We start from the raw sequence: 21,619 nt of genomic DNA, 5'->3' as shown, positions 1-21,619 counted from the left end.
GCACCTCCCTTTTCAATTTCCTGTAATTCTCTCTTTATTGAGTAGACCCCATAATCTGATGACAAGTAGGCGGAGATTAATTATGCAGAGTGGGCGGAGCTTCATGGAAGTGGGTGTGGTAATCATTGATAGCTGTGCTGCAAAGTGTCCCTGGAAATTTTTTTCAAATGTTGGCAACTATGCAGTAGATGCCAACCAAAATCAGGCAATCAACTTCCTAGCAAGGTATAATAATCTGGTTACCATGATATAAATACCTTTTGGATACATTTCAGCATCGATTGCACCCAACAGACACACCAGCAGGGTGAGAGGTATAGGTGCTTGGCCTAAATCAGAAATAGTCTGCATAACCTCTGCCCAATATCATGTAAGTTTTGGGCAAAGCCATATCATATGTATAAAGTCTCTTTTGTGGACTGTACATTTTGAGCATAGGGGAGATCCCTCTGGCCCCAATCAAATTAGTTTAGTAGGCATTCGATACATTCTGTGCAGGATAAATAGTTGGGAAAGTTTATGGGAAGCCAATACTGACCCAACTGGAAGAGACTCCAGGGCCATGTCCCATTGATCACTATCTATATCTCCAATATCAGTGGTCCAAAGGGTTCTGCGTTTAAGTAAAGCAGGATCCTGAATTAATCAAAACAATATTAAATAATCGTTAGTTTCAGCCCTAAAGATTAGTATCCCTGTCAGCTTTTTGCTACTTTCTGTGTGCCAGCTTGAGATTTTCCCTCACTTCCTCTGCCGATGACAATGTTATCACTGGGGCAGGATGGAAATAAAATCTTCTCAGCAAGATAACATACCTGGCAGAGGTTCTAACCCTTCAACACCCTATCCAAAAAATGCATCTGGAGTTACTAGGAGATTTTCTTATCAACATATACATTGTTTAAAAACACCAAGATAAAAATAGCAAGTTTCTGAGAAATCACTAAACACTATGGAGTATATTTGTAAAAAATCTGCATAGCAATTTACTCAGTGAAAGTGCATGTACATTTTGTACAAATTGTGCAACAAAACAAATGGTAGCAGACTTTTTCCTGTGCTGGAGGAAGATTTCTTGTATTTATTTAAACAGAAAATACTGCATTTGGCCACTAGATGGCATTAAGTATCATAGAAATTTCCTTTAATACCTGGCACTATCTAATAGCTAAATATGGTATTTTCTATTTTAAACTAATAAAAAAATATATAACGGTAAATATTCATCCTGCACATCCTATTAATTTTATTTTTCCCTATTCACAGAAAACAAATGTACATGCACTTTCATTGTGCAAATTGCTATGTAAGAATTTTATAAATACATCCCCTATATGTGTTCTAGCAATTTATACTGGAAATAAATCTGCCATCAATACCTGAGTTTCTTCAGCAGCCACAAAGTCAGACATCATGACAAATTCAGTTGAACTGCAATCTTCATAAGGATAATGCGCCATATAGTCCATGGTAGAGGAGATTCCTAAGCGACTTAAGTCTGGAAGCTGTTCATACGACTCTCCACCACTGCATTCACATAGACTGTCATCGGGGTCTTCATGTTCTGCTGGCCAAAGATCACCTGACATCTCTCCAATTCTAGGTTGCCATGCCATGCATTGAGATGAATCCCCAACCACTTGACTTGCTGTTGTGTCAGTGGAATGACTGCTTGTATTGTTCATTCTGCACCCAGAAAGATCACCAGCCTTGTCTGTTCTTTTACAAGGTAGTGGATCATTTTCCATCACATTTGTTCTACAATGGCGCAGACACCCCTTCCCACGGCTCTCTGGACTCCTATTACCCTTCACTGTGCTATAGCTAGCTGGATCCCTTTCCAATTGTTGTTCTCTATCATTATTTGTGTGGTTTTCTGTGTTACTGCCTGCATACCCCACCCTCCCCCCAACTTCAGAATCACATGAACCCCATTCTAACTCCATTCTTCTCTTTACCTGATAGTCCCTGTGTATTTGTTTGGGTTTTACCCCACAGTCACATAGCTTGGTGTCCATGTCCCTCATGGAGCGTGACTGACTATTACTTACACCAGTAGGAGCTGACTTGGTTTCAGTTCTCTCCGGTTCTGTCATTTGTCTGACTTCCGGCTCTCCTTTTCTGTGCTTCTCTAATCCATCTCCACACTGCTCCTGCCCTTCCATGTCATCTAATTCTAATGGTATCTCCCCATAACTTCTTCATCTTGGTGCTACAAGGACTGCAAGCAAAAATGGATGGAACTGCTTTACCTAATAGAACTTTCCAGTTCTAACACTACTGATAATCTACACTGTGGTCCTAAACAACTCCACTTATCTACCCCAGGCCCAAACTCAAAGACAGCCTATTCCTTCATTGCAGCTAAACCCACTGAGATCTCCAATACCCTGAGTGATTCCTCCCACCTTAGAGGACTGGGAAGGCTTTTATTATCTGTGTTCTCCTTCCCCTTATCAAGACTTGGGTATACTTTCCTAGTGATCTCCCCAATAGAAGGAATTCTACTGCAACTGTTCTGCAGTATCTGGTCACATCACTGCTACTTTCACTACATTTCCCCAATACTGGGACAACTCACTGCTACCAACCCCAGTATATCAACAATTTACTGCTAATCCCAGTTCAAGGACAAGTCACTACTACTGTCCTTGGTTCCAGAACACTGATCTACTACTGCTCCCAATTCTAGAACAACTGATCTGCTACTCTGCCCAATCACAGGATAATTTACTGCTTCTGTCCCGAATATCAAAATAATTCACTGCAACTGTCCCCAATTCCAGGACAATTTATTTCTACTGTCCCCAATTCCAGGACAATTTATTTCTACTGTCCCCAATTCCAGGACAATCTACTTCTACTATTAGCACTTCCAGGATAATGGATCTGCTACTCAGCCCAATCACAGGATAATGTCCTGTTCTGTTCCCAAATCCAAAATAATTTACTGCTTCTGTCCCCAATTCCAGGACAATTTACTACAACTGTCCCCAATTCCAGGACAATCTACTTCTACTATTAGCACTTCCAGGATAATGGATCTGCTACTCAGCCCAATCACAGGATAATGTCCTGTTCTGTTCCCAAATTCAAAATAATTTACTGCTTCTGTCCCCAATTCCAGGACAATTTACTACAACTGTCCTTGATCCCAGAACATTGATCTACTACTGTTCCCAATCTCAGGACAACAGATCTGCTACTCTACCCAATCACAGGATAATTTACTGCTACTGTCCAAATTCCAGGACAATTGATCTTCTGCTGTCCCCAGTTTCAAAATAATTTATTGCAACTGTCCCCAATTCCAGGATAATAAACCACTACTGTGCCCAATTCCAGGACAATTGGCTACTACTGTCAACACTTCAAGGACAACGGATATGCTCCTGTCCCCAATTCCAGGATAATGAACTACTACTGTCCCCAATTCCAGGACAATTAGCTACTACTGTCCCCAATTACAAGACAATTAGCTACTACTGTCCCCAATTCCAGGAAAGTAAAGTACTAGTGTCCCCAATTCCAGGATAATGAAGTACTACTATCCCCAATTCCAGGATAATGAAGTACTACTGTCCCCAATTCCAGGATAATGAAGTACTACTGTCCCCAATTCCAGGATAATGAAGTACTACTGTCCCCAATTCCAGGATAATGAAGTACTACTGTCCCCAATTCCAGGATAATGAAGTACTACTGTCCCCAATTCCAGGATAATGAAGTATTACTGTCCCCAATTCCAGGATAATGAAGTACTACTGTCCCCAATTCCAGGCTAATGAAGTACTAGTGTCCTCAATTCCAGGATAATGAACTACTACTGTCCCCAATTCCAGAACAATTACTACTGTCCTCAATTCCAGGATAATGAAGTACTCCTGTCCCCAATTCCAGGATAATGAAGTGCTACTGTCCCCAATTCTAGGACAATTACCTACTGTCCCCAATTCTAGGACAATTACCTACTGTCCCCAATTCTAGGACAATTAACTACTACTATCCCCAATTCCAGGACAATTAAATGCTACTGTCCCCAATTCCATGACAATTAACTACTACTGTCCTCATTTCCAGGACAATTAACCCCTACCTCCCCCAGTACTAGGACACCTCCTCCCTTGTATATTTGTTACACTTCTCTGGAAGGTTCGCCAATGGTAAACCAGTTCTAGGACAACTCCGCTCTGATCTGTCGGGACAAGTGTCCTTGTATCTGCTCGGTCTCCGGTCTTTCCTGCAGTCCCTTCCTACCTGTTAGCAGTCCCTTCCCTTCTCATCTCTTCTGACCTACAGCGCGGCTTCCTGCTGTCTCCGGATGACACTAATCCGCTTCCCCCGCTCAGGCCACTTCATTACATTGTGCACTCCACTACGCCCCCTCCTGGCAGCTCAGCGGTACACCCTCTGACCGTACACTCTCCACACAGCCCGGAGAGTTTTACTTTTTTATACAACCCTTTTCTGTTTATTATGAGTGCCTGAAAAGTCCCAACCCCTCAGGGGATAGCCCTTTTTTTATATTTTGAATTTCGGGATGTGGCACCTCTCCATTTGTTGTGGACTAACCCTTTCTTCTAGAGTTTCACTTTGTTTTTTTTTCGGGTCAAGTGGCAAAGCATTGTGTAGTTTCATTTTGTGTCACCGTGCTGTAGGAAAGCAGATCATCTCTTAGTAGGGTATTCATGTACGTAGCCATGTGTCTGCTTGATTAATCAGTTCATTAACATTATGTTTACTCCATCCCAACTCCCTTCTTACCTGGCAATTGGTGGCTTAATGTGTATGTCCAGAGAAAACATGGGGGGGAGAGGACCCAGCAGAGGGAGGACCAAGTGGGGGGGGGGAGATGACCGAGTGAGAGGGGGGAGAGGACCTAGCGGGAGAGAGAGGACCCAGTGGGGGGGGGGGGGGAGAAAGGACCCAGTGAGAGGGGGAAAGAGGATCCAGCAGGAGAGGGAGGACCCAGTGGGGGGAGAGACGACCCGGTGAGAGGGGGGGGAGAGGATCCAGCGGGAGAGAGAGGACACAGTGGGGGGAGAGAAGACCCTGTGAGAGGGGGGGAGAGGACCCAGTGGGGGGGGGAGATGACCCAGTGAGAGGGGGAAAGAGGATCCAGCAGGAGAGGGAGGACCCAGTGGGGGGAAAGACGACCCGGTGAGAGGGGGGAGGAACCAGCGGGAGAGGGAGGACCCAGTGGGGGGAAAGACGACCCGGTGAGAGGGGGGGGGGATCCAGCGGGAGAGGGAGGACCCAGTGGGGGGAGAGACAACCCAGTGAGAGGGGGGGGGATGACCCACAGGGAGAAGGAGGACCCAGTGGGGGGAGAGATAACCCATTGAGGGGGGGGACCCAGTGGGGGGAGAGAGGACCCAGTGGGGGGGGGGTGACCCAGTGAAAGGGGGGGAGAGGACCCAGCGGGAGAGAGAGGACCCAGTGGGGGGAGAGGACCCAGTGGGGGGAGAGGACCCAGCGGGAGAGAGAGGACCCAGTGGGGGTAGAGGACCCAGCGGGAGAGGGAGGACCCAGTGGGGGGAGAGATGACCCAGTGAGAGGGGGGGAGAGGACCCAGTGGGAGAGAGAGGACCCGGGGAGAGGACGCAGCGGGAAAGAGAGGACCCAGTGGGGGGGGGGGGGACCATTGTCAGGTTGTTTTTGTTTGTTTTTTTCTTTTTTTTTCAATTGACAATTTTTATTAGATTGTTGTTTCCAACATACAACAGAACAAAGGAGAGAAGAAAATAAAAAATCTAACAAGGACATCTGATGACGTTCACGACAGTCCGATGCGCAATAACACCAATAAACAATGAAAAATAAAAGTGTTGCAACTGCATAGCATTGTAATTTACAATGATACATTTTAACTTAATTATTAGGCTATCTGGCTTCGGAAAGATCATCAGTCGGGGACAGTCCCAGGAGGGACCAGCCTAAGTTTAGCAGCCTTATTACAAGAGCCCTCGACAATTCACAGAGTCCTTGAAAACAGTTTAAAAACACCAACAACTAAAACAGAAGACATAATAGAAAATAAAAAGAAGTCAGAGATATAGTAGACAACTGAAGTCAACGCTCCTGGGGAGGATAAGAGCTTCTTATTAATGCAGACAAAAAGATATTAGACATTTATGGGGGGTCTTCCCGCAAGTGTCAGGGCTCCCATATCGCATTATGCCTTTAACCCAGTCGGGGAGATGGGCTGTAAGAGACTGCAATGTTTCTACATTTTTAGGGTAGTCATTTGCCTCTTCCACTGGGGGGCTATAAGACACCTAGCAGCTGTAAGAATATAAAGCGGTAATTTCTTAGCTAACTTAGGCAGGCTATTGAGCAGAAGACCCAAGAGAAGTACCTTGGGGCAAAATATCTACCTCAAAAAGGCTCTGGAGAAGGTCCTGGACCAATCTTCAGTAGGGAATCAAAAGTGGGCATTGCCGGTAGATATGGAGCAGAGTACCACGACCTCTACAACAACGTCAACAGCGGCCTGAGGCCGAAGGGTAGAGGCGGGACAGGGGTCATATACCAAAAGAAGAGCACTTTATATGCATTCTCCCTTCAAAGGGTGCAGCTAAAGACAACTCTTTTCCAATGGCCTCCTCCCATTTAAGCATATAATGATGTTTACCTAGGGTTTCCATTGGATATAGGTTTCAGTTTTCTTTTTTTTTGTGTCATTCATGACTTCCTTAGAGAGATTTATTAAAAAGAAAACACAAGGCACAGAGAGATCCAGTATACTGTAGTGTAGGAAATTCTCAGACATCCTGATTTTTAAAGGTAACTCAGATCATCATCCCTTTTGTCTGTATGGATCTTGTTATGGTATAACCGACTATTAGAGTAATCTACTATAGAAAAACTATTAAAATTACACAAAACTCTGGCTTATAGAATTATAGAATAATTTCAGGCTTCCGTATGTTATATATAGTTACATTGTTCTAGCTTGGACTTATGTATATTCCATTCGATATTCCATATCTGGCCGATGCCCCTGGAAGCTGGAAATTACCAAAGTAGACATGGCTACTTCAATGATCTACACTTCCTTCTGGCTCCTATACTGAGCTGATGACCTGATGCATTGTAAATACGGGTGCCATTCACAGAGTGCTTTGAATTTTCCGAATGAATGCAAAGCATTCTCTGATTGGATGAGATGGAGAGTGTAAAATCACCACCTTGCCTCTCCTCTCCACCTCATCCAATCAGAAAACACTTTGCATGCATGCAGAAAATGCAAAGCATTCAGTGCAAAGCATGCATGTTGAGTGGCTGATCTGTTTTCTTTGTGGCATAGATTCAACAAGGAATTGGAAAAATTCCTCAGCGATTCTGGTCCATATTGACACGATAGCATCACACAGTTGCTGCAAATTTGTTGGCTGCACATCCATGATGCGAATCTCCCGTTTCACCACTTCCCAAAGGTACTCTATTGGATTGAGATCAGGTGACTGTGGAGGCCATTGGAGTATAGTGACATCATTGTCGTGTTGAAGGAATCCAGTTTGAGCTTTGTGACATGGTGCATTAACCTGCTGGAAGGAGTCATCAGAAGGTGGGTACACTTTATTCATAAAGGGATGGACATGGTCAGCAACTATACTCAGCTAGGCCGTGACATTGAAACGATGCTCAGTTGGTAATAAGAGGCCCAAAGTGTACCAAGAAAATATCCCCCCACACCATTACACAACCAGCCTGAACCGTGGATACAAGGCAGGATGGATCCATGCTGTCATGTAGTTTACACCAAATTCTGACCCTACCATCTGAATGTCAGGTGAAATGGAGACTCGACAGACCAGGCAACGTTTTTCCAGCCTTCTATTGTCCAATTTTGTTGAATTTTGTGTGAATTGTAGCCTCAGTTTCCTGTTCTTAGCTGACAGAAGTGGAACCAGATATGGTCTTCTGCTGTTGTCAAGGTTCGATGTGTTGAACAATCAGAGATGTTATTCTGTATACCTTGGTTGTAACGAGTGGATGGAAGGAAATAAACTTCCATCTTTAAGTTTTACCTATAGGTAAGCCTGTATTACGGCTTATCTATAGGTAGTGTAAATACCTCCTAAACCTGCACGGTTTAGGAGATATTTACTGAGCTAGCAGCCAGTTACATTACTGTCGCATGCGCTCTTAAGGAATGGGCCACCCGTGCCATTTCTTCAGCACAGTGTGCCGTTACTGGCGGCTCCCACGCGCATGCGCGGGAGTGACGTCATCACGGCTCCAGCCAGTCACAAAGCCTGGAACGAAGACCAGGTAGAGATGGATGCTGCCTCTAGTGATGGCATTGCATCCCTGGAACGCTTCATTTTCAGATAAGTTTAACATAATGTGTTAGTATGCATTGTATACTAGCACGTTATGGCTTTGACTTGCAGGTAAAAAAAAAAAAAAAGTGCAGCGGTTTACAACATTCCCTCACCTTAGAAAGACACCTTCCAAGGCAGGAAGTCAAGAGAAATCTCCCCAATGAGACACAGATGACAATATAAAACCTGACAGTGTTTTAACCCTCCCCTGCTCTGTTCAAAATGAAAACAATATATAGTATAATAATAATAATATACCTAAACGAGGAACTAGAAAGTAGTTATATTCTGGATTGATTTTTTTTTTCATGTGAGAATTCTATTTATCTTTTCGGAAAGAAAAAAAGACAGGTGTGAACATAGCCTTTTATGATTACTATAATGTTTCCCACAGGGACATCCTTTTGTGATAAAATGTTGCTATTAACTACTATTGCCATCAATTACAGTGTATCCTTTTATACTGGCATTAGTAAGCAATAAACTATGGGGAAATGTAGCAAGTTGCTGCCACCTATGGACACTATATGGCTTTACACTTCAATATATTTTAGCACTAGAGCAATTCTGTTTTAATTATTTACTATACTTAATTATATAGCGCAGATAATTTACACACTGCTTAACATAGTATTCACATTAATTCTTGCCCTCAAGGAGCTTACAATCAAAGGTCCCTATCTTGCATACGTACATACACATACTGGGGCCAATTTAGACGGGAGACAATTAACCTAAAAAATCTTTGGAGTGACAGAGGAAACTGAAGTATCCAAAGGAAACTGATGCAAGCACAGCAAGAGCATACAAGCTCCATACAAATAGTGTCCCAACTAGGATATAAACCAGGGACTAAACACTAAGTGCTAACCACTAAGCCAGCGTTGATGAGTTTTCTGTGTTTTATATGATAATATTTTAAATATTTGATAATTTCACAGTTACATTTTTATTCTGATACACAATAATATTTTATTCATGATTTTATTACTGAATTTATGACTGATGAGATAGACAGCTTTTTAGGGTATATATTTTTTCTTCATTTTTTTTTTTATAGCACTAACAGTAAAGCGGTGTTCCAGCCAGGGAAAATAAAAATTAAAAGTAAGCAGTTACAAATACTGTAGCAGCGGACTTCTAATATATAGACACTTACTTGTCCAGGGAGCCCACAATGTCAGCACCCCATCCGATTTTTGGATTGGCTGCCGGTTGCTGCTGCCGCCGCCATTCGTTCTAAGGGAAACCGTCAGTGAAGCCTTTCAGCTTAACAGCCGGTTCCCTACTGCGCAAGCACATTCTAGTTGGCTCGGCAGCGGGGAAAGGAGGGGGGCCGAATTTCAGAGGGACAGCATGGCGGCAGCACTGTCTCCCAGGAGTGGGGAAGGGTACCTGTCAAAAACAGGTACCTGTTCCCCTCTGCCCCCTGAAAGGTGCCAAATGTGACACCGGAGAGAGGGAGGAAGCAGATGAGCGGAAATTCCACTTTTGGTTGGAACTCCACTTTAAACTGGTACTAAAGGTTCAAGGTTTTTGCATTCTATGTATGAAGGTAAAATTAACCTTCATGGCGCAGCAGCCCCCCAGTTATACATATCTGAGCCCCAGCGCAATCCAGCGATGTGCACGTTGCTTCCTCCCAATGGCCTTAAAGGGCCTTTCTTTTCATGCTGTAAAAAAAAAAAATTTTTTTTTTTTTTGCTTTTAAGATGTGAGAGCTGAGGTATTTTTGACCCAAGATCTCACAATAAAGAGGACCTGTTTACATTCCTTGTAATAGGAATAAAAGTGATAAAAAAAAAACTTTTTTTAGAGGGACAGTGTAAATATAAAAGGTAAAATAAATGAGAAAAAAAATGTAAAGCACCCCGGCCCACCAAGCTCGCGAACAGAAGCGAACGCATATGCAAGTCGCGCTCACATATGTGAGGTATTGCCGCGATTATTAGAGCGAGAGCAATAATTCTAGCCCTAGACCTCCGCTGTAACTCTAAACTGGTAACTGGTAAATTTTTAAAGCATGCGCAATTTTGAAGCATGACATGTTGGGTATCTATTTACTCAGCATAACATTATTTTTCATGTTATACAAAAAAATTGGCCAACTTTATGACTTTCTTATTTTTTAACTCAAAAAAGTGTATTTTTTTTTTTTTTTTTAAATTGCGTTTGTAAGACTGCTGCACAAATACGGTGTGACAAAGTATTGCAACGATCTTAATTTTTTTCTCTAGGGTCTCTGCTAAAAAAAAAAACATATCATTTTTGGGGGTTCTAAGTAATTTTCTAACAAAAATTACTGATTTTAACTTGTAAACAAGAAGTGTCAGAAATAGGCCTGGTCCTTAGGTGGTTGAGAAAACCTGTTAAAAAAAATAAAAAAGTTACTTTAAAATGTTTCTAAAGTCAAAATGTTTTTTTCTTTTTTTACTTGAATGCATTCTTTGTATTAAAGAGGAATTAAACCCTGCACAAAAAAAGGCATAATGAGATAGTACACATCGCATAGTAGCTCATTATGAAACACTTACCTTAGAACGAAGCTTCCGCAATGCCGCCCACACAGCGACAGGACAGCCGACATGTTCAGCCGTCCTGCTTCCTGGTTCGCGTCCTCCGGCCATCTGATTGGCCGGAGGCGCGATTACATCACTCCCACGGATGCGCGTGGGAGCCGCCATTCACGGCATAGGGCTCTGAAGGAACGGGTGGCCATTCCTTCAAAGCGCATGCGCAGATGACGTAATCGGCTGCATTAAAAGTAAATACCTCTTAAACGGTGCAAGTTTAGGAGATATTTACAGTACCTATAGGTAAGCCTTATTAAAGGCTTACCTATAGGTACAAATTTACAGGTACAAATTTACAACCTCTTTAAGGTAAAAAAAAAACTTCCACTAGCTGTTCCTTTTCTCCCCCTCCCTAAACACTTACCTGAGTGCTCTCTCAATCCATTGATGGGCCTCTCTGCAGCACTGCTGCTTATTTTTCATAGTCTCACAGGACATACTGAGAGCAGCAGGAGCCATTGGATCCTACCGCTGTCAGTCAAATCCAGCGGAGAGGGAGTAGAAGTACGGCTGAGCCAGGCTGTGTGTCTATGAACGCCCACATGGGTTCCGCTACAGCACATGGCTTACTATGGGAACACTCAGAACAGCGAAGGAGCAGACAGTGCCGGTTTTATTTTAGGGGAAAAAACAAGCTTTTAATATCACTTTAAATATTCGAATCGTGTTTTTAAATACTATTTTTATGTATGAATAAATATATGGATTTTATCATCATGCACTAGGTTTTTATGAATGAAGAGTAACTACTAACCATAGGGCCCCATAGCAACATTTTGATGGGGCTAACATATCTGTAGCAGTTTGCAGTGTCAACCATGAAAATATGTGTCATTCCTAAAAGAGAAGTACAGGTTTTAATGTTTTCCCCCATTTATACTTACCTAGGTGGATGCAGCTACAGGGGTCCAGTGCTGTGGATAAAAATAATTTAATATAAAGTATGCTGTGGATAAAGATCCTTTAATATAAAGTATGCATAAATCAAGGGCAGGCAGCCAGAGAGCTGTGAGCATAGTCATTACACTACAGGGGCCCAGTGCTGTGGATAAAAATTATAGTTATAATAGCAACAATAACAGCAACCATAATAATATAAGTTGTCTAAGAAAGTTTTAGCTGAGACAACATTCTGGGATGCTCGAATGCATAAGGCATGAAGGATTCATTTGTAACAGAAGTTAATATAGCAATAAATCCACACCGTTAGCCAGCTAAACAAATGCTTTTTACTGCACTGAAAGGGGTCTGTGACTAGGGATGATCCTGAAGTCTGACTTCAGCCCTTTCATACTGAAAATGTAAGAGTTTTTCTCTCCTTAACAGTTTCCCCAATGGGACCCCTTTTACCCCAGGCCCCATAGTAGCTACATGGGCTGCTCTGGCTCTGTTATAACTCTGAAGAAGAGCTTCACGTTTTACAAACAATTTTTTAGCTGATGTGTATTTAAATATTTGCTGTACAGAACCGTAGACCTTGCTATAAATGATTACCCCACTAATGTAAAATGTTTTACAATCATACTTTACACACATGCACATGCTCAGCGTCATATCCAGAGGTTGTCTTTGGGAAATAGACGCATGAGTGTTGCCAGCATTGCTGCAGAGGTTGAAGGGGTGGGGGGTCAGCCTGTCAGTGCTCAGACCATATACCGCACACTGCATCAAATTGGTCTGCATGGCTGTCATCACAGAAGGAAGCCTCTTCTAAAGATGATGCACAAGAAAGCCCACAAACAGTTTGCTGAAGGAAAGCAGACTAAGGACATGGATTACTGGAACCATGTCCTGTGGTCTGATGAGACCAAGCTAAACTTATTTAGTTCAGATGGTGTCAAGCGTGTGTGGCAGCAATCAGGTGAGGAGTACAAAGACAAGTGTGTCTTGCCTACAGTCAAGCATGGTGGTGGGAGTGCCATGGTCTGGGGCTGCATGAGTGTGTTGAGTTCATTGAGGGAACCATGAATGGCAACATGTACTGAGACATACTAAAGCAGAGCATGATCCCCTCTCTTCGCAGACTGGACCGCAGGGCAGTATTCCAACATGGTAACAACCCCGAACACATCCCCAAGACGACCACTGCCTTGCTAAAGAAGCTGTGGGTAAAGATGATGGACTGGCTTAGCATGTCTCCAGACCTAAACTCTATTGCGCATCTGTGGGGCATCCTCAAACGGAAGGCCTCTAACATCCACCAGCTCCGTAATGTTGTCATAGAGGAGTGGAAGAGGACACCAGTGGCAACCTGTGAAGCTCAGGTGAACTCCATGCCCAAGAGGGTTAAGGCAGTGCTGGAAAATAATAGTGGGCACACAAAATATTGACACTTTGGGCCAAATTTGAACCTTTCCACTTAGGGGTGTACTGACTTTTGTGAGATTCTGTGTGTGTGTGTATTAGTGATCAACCGATATTGGATTTTCGTTGCCGATACCGATATTTTGGCCATTGAATATCGGTATCGGCCGATATTGGCCGATATTTTTGTACATTTAAAAACGTTTTATTTTTACACATGACAGGTACTGTTGTGGAGGAATCTGGGGGTCTAAAAGACCCCAAACCCCTCCTCTGCACTTAAAAGCATTCAAAACAGCCAAGTTTGGCTGTTTGAATGCTGTCATTTTTTTAAATCTGGCACCGAATACCCAAAAGTGTCATGACATCACTTCCGGGTTTTTACATGGAGACCCGATCAGAGCCGAATGCGGCTTTGATTGGGTCTTCTCTTCGGCGGGCGGAAGGCGGCAGGAGGGGGGGGGACGTCCCCTATCGCTCCTTGTAATGACTGCCTGAGCGGCTTCTGAGCCACATCGGTTGTCATTACAAGACAGTTGACCGTCGGCTATGGACGCCAGTACTGGGGTAATGCCTCTAGCTGCAGGCATCACTCCGGTATAGCACTTTCCCGAAATATTGGCAATATCGGTAACCTCAGGGGCCGATTCCAATATATCGGGGAAAGTGTAGATCGGCCCTTGATATATCGGCTTTGCTGATAATCGGTCAATCCCTAGTATGTGTGTGTATATATAAATATATATATATATATATATATATATATATATATATATATATATACATACAGTACATACACATATACATACATACATACACTGTTTAAAAAAATTAAAGGAACACTTTTTAATCAGAGTATAGCATCAAGCCAATTAAACTCCTGGTATGTTGATATGGCCAGTTAAGTAGCAGAGGGGGTTGTTAATCAATTTCAGCTGCTTTGGTGTTAATGAAATTAAAATTGGTTGCACTAGATGGGCAACAATGAGAAAATCTCTGAAGCAGGAATTGTTTTATAGGTGGAGGCAAATTACATTTTTTTTCCTGCTTATATTTTCTGACTGTTTTGCATTTGGATAGGGTCAGTGTCACTACTGGATACCTGGACCCTATAGATGTTTCACAGGCAGTCCAACTCCTCCAGAATGGCACATCAATACGGTTCATTGCCAGAAGGTTTGCTGTGTCTCCCAGCACAGTCTCAAGAGCATGGAGGAGATTCTAGGAGACAGGCAGTTAATTTAGGAGAGCTGGACAGGGCCATAGAAGGTCCTAAACCTTAAAATCAGCAGGACTGGTATCTGCTCCTTTGTGCAAGAAGGAACAGGATGATCACTGCCAGAGCCCTACAACATGACCTCTAGCAGGCCACTAATGTGAATGCCTCTGATCAAACAAACAATCAGAAACAGACTTCATGAGGGTGGCCTGAGGGCCTGACATCCTCTAATGGGCCATGTGCTCACTGCCCTACACCATGGAGCTTGATTGGCATTTGGCATTGAACACCAGAATTGGCAGATCCCCCACTGGTGCCCTGTGCTTTTCACAGATGAGAGCAGGATCCCCCTGAGCACATGTGGCAGACGTGAAAGGGTCTGGAGAAGCCGTGGAGAATGTTTCTGCTGCCTGTAACATCATTTTTTTCACTTAGATTTTTGGGGTGTCTTTAACCACTTAAGCCCCGGAGGATTTTCCTGCTAAAAGACCAGGGGGTATTTTGCGATTCGGCACTGCGTGACTTTAACGGACAATTGCGCGGTCGTGCGACGCTGTACCTAAACGAATTTGACGTCCTTTTTTTCCCACAAACAGAGCTTTCTTTTGGTGGTATTTGATCACCTGTGCGATTTTTTGATCACGCGCTATAAACAAAAAAAGAGCGACAATTTTGCAAAAATAGCAATATTTTTCACATTTTTTATATGAAATTCCCCCCCAAAAAAATGTAAAAATCAAATTTTTTTAACATTTTCGGCCAATTTGTTTTATCCTACCTATGTTTGGTAAAAAAAAATCGCAAAAAGCGTATTTTTATTGGTTTGCGCAAAAGTTATCGCGTTTACTAACAAAGGGAAAGATTTTTGTCATTTTTGTTGTTTTTTTTTTTAACGCGTAATGGCGGCGATCTGCGATTTTTTTTGCGGTATTGCGACATTGCGGCGGACAGATCGGACCCTTGACTGACATTTTTGACACTTTTGGGGTTACCAGTGACATTTCTACAGTAATCAGTGCTATACATATGCACTGTTACTGTAAAAATACACTGGCAGTGAAGGGGTTAACTTTATTTGGGAGGGAGGGGCTGTGTGTGTCCCTAGGGGCGTGCTTTCTACTGTGATTGGCTGTGGCTTGAGCTGTAAGGACACTGATCAACGGATCTACATACTAGATCCGTGTGATCAGTGTCTTTACAGCGAGGAGAATGACAGGTGGCTTGTTTACACAAGCTGCCTGACATTCTCCCTCTCCCCCGACGATCGCCGAGTGACCGGCGGACATCGGGTCCGCTGGTCACACGCGCGGGGGGGTCCGTGACCGCGCGGGAGCGCGCCTCCGCGGGCGCGTGCTCGCTCCCCAGACCCTCCCAGGCTAGTGACGTTAATTAACGTCACTCTGCCTGGCAGGGGCTGACCGCCGCAGTAAATCTACTTGCGGCGGTCGGCAAGCGGTTAAATTCAGCCCTCTGTAGGTTGATCATTTTCATTTCCATCAAACAACGTGGCATCCTTTCGTTCCTAAACACACACACAGTATATATAGTTTTAATGTTAGGAGCTTTAAACTCAGTGAAAGAAATGTTTCTCTTGGAAAGCATAGTTGATACCTGCTTTTAAGATTTTCTCTAAGGCCCCTCTCAAGGTTTTGGAAAGCAATACAAAAAAATAATAATTTTAACACTTTTTTAAATAAATATGTCAAAAAAAAAAAAAAAAAAAAATTTTAAATGTATCTGCCAGGAAACCTATCCATCCTCTGTTTACCCCTGTTTCTAGGCCTATATTCCTTAATGGGCTGATTTAGTAGAGGTTGGTGAAGTAAATAGATAGCCATGTGCAGGGAAATTTAAATTCAAAATAGAAACGTTCATATGTCTGCATGCTTTGGAATCCTATTCAGCTATTGCACAAGTACAAACAGTTATGATAGATAATGTAGCATGTCTCTCCTGCCTAGAACTAGGTCTATACATGGAGGTTTCCAGGACCCACCAAACCCCTTGTATAGCTCGACTCCTAGGTCTCAGGGGATTGCACGGTGGCATAGTCTGCAAATGTCGACCCCTGATTTCACTGAGACATCCCCAGCACTGGTTAGTCAGGAGAAAACCTATAAGGATTTCCAACCGGTCGTATTACTCTTCCTCTGGATAAGCCAGTGGCTTCTGCAGGTAATTTACAGAAGTTAATTTGTCTTCCCTTTCTGCATGAAAGTGGTCAGATAAGGAGATTGCTACCTAATGTCTATGGGCACCCATAGCAAATATCACAAGAAAAAAATCAAAAATAAATATTGTGTGCATAGGCTTTTTTATTTTAAATAATTAGCTGTTGTGATCAATAAACATAACTTGTGAACCCATGAGCTTTTCTTGCTATGGGAGAGCACAATTCCGAACTCTTGCTTGATACCCTCAGATACTTTGCAGCTGTGCCCACTCCTGCCATTATATTATGGTGACTGACAGCAGGCTCATACTAGTGCAAAATGGAATCACTTCCATGACATCATTGAAAATGTTTTTTTTTTGTTCCAAACTATTTAGCAATTATACCAAGGAGAGGGAAGGAGGAATAAAATGTACATTTTCTTCACACCTTCACCACTGTACAACACCCAATAAAAAGAAGCTCCCCTGCATTTTTGTTTAAAACTAATTTTATTTTACACATGATTTAAATTTTTCCTTTTTCTGTCAGACATAGATGCTTATAAAACACCTACGTATATAGGTTATCAAATTATCCATAAGGCCTCATGCACACTGGACGTTTTTGCAGCTTCTTCTAGAGGTGTTAGGGGTTTTTTCCATGCCACTAAACTCCCCTGCATGTTAGCCTATGTGTCCATGCACACATAAGCTTTTAGCAGCATTTAGTGGCAAGGGCTTTTAGAGGCAAAAAAAAAGCCCACTGCCAGTGTATGCAGGAGGAGTGGCGTTTCAGCAGAAAAAATGCTTGCCGCTTGTTAATGTGTCTAAACATGTAGTTAAGGCGTCTAAATGCTAGGCGCATTTAGCACTTGAGCATTGCTTAATTTCAATGGGCAGAATATTGTATTATTCTGGTCAATTAAATAAATTAATGACCAAGCGATTGTTGTGTGTAAACGCAACCGCCTAAAAACATGCCTTATCGCCTTACACACTTTTACAAGCCATTTTTTCTGCCAAAACCCTGCTGCCAGGAGGAAAGATTAGGAGAGTTTTCAAAATGTCCTGTGTGCATGAGGCCTAACAATCTCATAATTACAGAGCATGATGAATAAATTTGCAATTTGCAACTCTGTATTTATCAAGTATATAATTAAGATTAATAAGCATACAGTACAACAAAAGAGCAGATCAATAAAGAATAACATAAAATGTTCTAATAAATGTGGCCCATATTTAAACGTATGGCCCTTTTTAATGCTATACACAAAGTAATTTGCTAAACTAAACCTGCTCCAAGTACATAGTATGCACTTCTACAAAATATTTCTCCTACCATGCCATGCATAAGTAATGATTCTTCTACCATTACTAATATTTGATGTTTCTAACTCCACTATTTTAACCTAGTCAGCTTTCAATGCTCCTATTTGAATTACTGTTTAGACTGTCTCCTGTTTTACTCTCTAAATAATGTGTCCAATACAGACATATATGTGAAGAGTGATAAACACATAACAGGAAATTGGCTCTGCCAATATTTTGGCACAGTAGACCCCTTTATTTGCTTTGTCAGCATGATAATTCCATTGGATCCCCCACTGGATTTTGGAGGGTTAATGTAACATGCACAACCTCTCTTCCACTACAGGGGATCATAATTCATTGAATTGTAGACTTCTGCTTGTATTGACCCCATCTCATTTTACTTTACTGCATAAATAAAGATGAACTATACTTCCCTATTATGTTCATTTATTGCTATCCATTATCTTTAGTAATGTATATTGATAATTAAAACAATAGTAATCTCTTCCTATGTCTCCAATATTTGCATAAACCATAACATAGTGGGAAATTATATATTATGAGGTATTTTTGGTTAAAAAGTATCTAAGAAGATGCTGTCTTTGGTCAGGTCACTCAATTAGATTGCAGCTGAAGGCAATATACATTCACCTTATGGGCTCTTTCACACGGGCGTTCCTTTTTTTTTGCCCGATCAGGTCCTTTTTTTTTTTTTGTAACGGACACGGATGACACTTGTGTCATCCGGTCCGTATGTCCGTTTTTCATCCCATCCGTTTGCGGATGAAAAACTGACATAATGCATGTCTATGTAAATACGGATGTCTGCGGATGATACCACTGACATCCGTTTTTGCTTCAGTTCCGTTTTTTGAAAGGAAGAAAAAATAGGGTTCTCCTCCGTTCAAAAAAACTGAACTGAACTGAACTGAACTGACAAAAAACGGATGTCAGAGGATGATCATCCTATGACATCCGTATTTACATAGAGATACATTATGTCCGTTTTTCATCCGCAAACGGATGGGATGAAAAACGGACATACGGAACGCCCGTGTGAAAGAGCCCTAAGGCCCCTTTCACACTTGTGCAACTTGTCATCTAGCAAGGTATCCAGGCAACTTTGGACATCAGAGTTGCACGACATGTCGTTCCCCATGTTTTCCAACAATACCCATTCATATATGCGCAACTTAAAGTGGCAGCAACTTTGAAGTAGTTCATGCACTGCTTTGGTCCAACTTTCATGCGACTTGAGGGCCATACACTTCAATGCTAACCCTCAGAAGTTGCATGAAAGTCATACCTGAATGTTATGCAATGCAAGTTGTCCATTAAAACTGGTCAAAGCCAAAGTCGTATCCAAGTTGCACCCATCCAAAGTTGTGGCAAAGTTGCACCAAAGTTGCATCAAAGTTGCACTCCAAAGTCGGCGCAACTGTGGAGTCATACAAATGTGAAAGGGGCCTTAGGACACTTTACACTGCATGATGTCCATTGCTTTAGTTTAGTATAGGGATGGGTGAGACAAGGTCCTTTACCTACACAGTTGGTATCCAGGAACCATGAAAGTTACAAGGTATGCAATTGCCCCAAAACCCATATATTGAATGGGGACAGCAAATGTTATTTTCTACACAGAAGGATTTTAGAGGCCTCCCTTGGGAAAGGTCCTAGTGAACTCTTTTATTGTGGGATATGGGGGGGAGATGAGCTAAAGCCAAGAAAGCTTCCATTTGTATAACAATTAGGTGTGTACAATTTAATTTGTCACAGTGTGCTGACAAACTTAACACACCATATCGTACATAGCCAAAAATAAGCATTTTCCTTTGCCCCATCAGTCCTGGGTATACATCTCACTCCCTGGACTCCCAGGGCTTTTTTTACGACTTCTTTCAGCCGTTACTATAGCTCCAATTACAGTTACCAGTACAGTCAAAGTGATGATCAGGACAGTCACAGTCTCTGCTACACAGAGTCGAGTATCCAAAGATGTAAGTGGTCTTCCTCTAAGTGGTGCAGGATTTGCACAATACAAGTTATTTCCATCTTGTAAGCTTATTTTTTGCAAACTTCCTAATTTCCCAAACACACGCTGAAGATCACAATCACATTCCCAAGGATTAAATGAGAGCAAGAGAAGAGTTCCAGGTGCTGGCAGGCTGCTTAAAATTTGGAAGCGCAAGTGGCGTAGATTGTTATGTTGCAGATTAAGGAAGGTGAGGGAATGTAGAGGTGTGAATATCCCGGAGGGCAGATCTTGGATCTGGTTTCTAGACAAATCAAGGAATTCAAGTTTTTGTAGAACAGAAAAGTCATCTCCTCTCAGGCTTTGGAGTTGGTTGTTCTGGAGCAGCAAACGACGTATTTGGGTAAGGGATCTCAGAGCTCCAGGTTCCAACTTAGAAATTAGGTTTCCTTGCAGATCCAATATTTCCAGACTGTGCAGGTGTTGGAAATTATATCTCATGACACTGTGCAACAGATTATGTGCAAGATAGAGATGCGTGAGAGAATCAAGGTCAACAGAAAATCTGCCTCCTAAATCTGTAATTTTGTTGTCATTAAGGTCCAGGATTTGCAAGCTCTGCAAGCCTCTCCAATATCCATTTTTTACTTCTGAAATTGCATTCTGTGCCAGTAGCATTGCATTGAGTCTCCAAAGGTTGTGGAGGAGAGGAAGGGAATCCAAGGAGCAATCAGAGAGGTCAAGGAATTCAACTACCATAGGAGGAGAGATTGGAATGTTGGATAGGTTTGTTCCTGAGCAGTTCACAAAAAGTAAGCTAGAGTCACAAATGCAAATTGATGGGCAGAGGTAGAGAGAATAAATAACTGAAAGACTGGGCAAGATGAATAGAAGCTGTGGCACCAGCAAAGAGGAGGTGAAAAAAGTGGATACAGGCGATCTTATGAAGGAGCGTTCCATTGTGGCCCTGCAACAGGAAGAGTGAAATGTTTTAATCATAAATCATATAAAATATTGATTGAGTGTTAGGTGCTATGACTACCCCATATATTATTTATATGTGGTTGTTAGCTACCAAAGCTTACTATGTCCTTAAAGAAAAACTCAAGAAAAAGTAATAGCAGGGCTGTTTATATTACTCAGTAGGACCTAATAATTTTGTCTTGGCTTCTAAATACAAGATACAGTAACTACTAATGTGCAAACTAACTTATCTCCTAAACGAGACAAATATACATATATATATATATATATATATATATATATACAGGTCCTTCTCAAAAAATTAGCATATTGTGATAAAGTTCATTATTTTCTGTAATGTACTGATAAACATTAGACTTTCATATATTTTAGATTCATTACACACAACTGAAGTACTGCAAGCCTTTTTTTTGTTTTAATATTGATGATTTTGGCATACAGCTCATGAAAAACCAAAATTCCTATCTCAAAAAATTAGCATATCATGAAAAGGTTCTCTAAACGAGCTATTCATCTGAATCAACTAATTAACTCTAAACACCTGCAAAAGATTCCTGAGGCTTTTAAAAACTCCCAGCCTGGTTCATTACTCAAAACCGCAATCATGGGTAAGACTGCTGTCCAGAAGGCCATCATTGACACCCTCAAGCAAGAGGGTAAGACACAGAAAGAAATTTCTGAATGAATAGGCTGTTCCCAGAGTGCTGTATCAAGGCACCTCAGTGGGAAGTCTATGGGAAGGAAAAAGTGTGGCAGAAAACGCTGCACAACG

At 42.1% G+C, this 21,619-nt stretch overlaps 2 protein-coding genes across 3 annotated transcripts in view; both read right to left on the bottom strand.

Annotated features, from left to right (window-relative positions):
- Positions 1-2,492, bottom strand: part of PRMT2 (protein arginine methyltransferase 2) — a 61,971-nt gene extending 59,479 nt beyond the window's left edge. For both annotated transcript variants that reach the window (XM_082260915.1, XM_082260916.1), the window contains exon 1: positions 1,380-2,492. In XM_082260915.1, coding sequence (XP_082117041.1) covers positions 1,380-2,165 — 786 coding nt within the window. In that variant the 5' untranslated portion in view covers positions 2,166-2,492. The remainder of the gene's footprint in view (positions 1-1,379) is intronic.
- Positions 2,493-19,731: 17,239 nt separating this feature from the next.
- On the bottom strand, positions 19,732-20,823 carry LOC309557442 (uncharacterized protein; the record flags this gene model as incomplete). The annotated part of the gene is made up of 1 exon (XM_082260162.1): positions 19,732-20,823. The coding sequence occupies one exon, from the start codon at positions 20,821-20,823 to the stop codon at positions 19,732-19,734; it is 1,092 nt and encodes a 363-aa protein (XP_082116288.1).
- Positions 20,824-21,619: the final 796 nt, after the last annotated feature.

This window comes from Pelophylax lessonae (assembly GCF_965119305.1).
Source record: "Pelophylax lessonae genome assembly, chromosome: 6".
Taxonomy (NCBI): Eukaryota; Metazoa; Chordata; class Amphibia; order Anura; family Ranidae; genus Pelophylax; species Pelophylax lessonae.
This window is presented reverse-complemented; position numbering and strand designations above follow the sequence as displayed.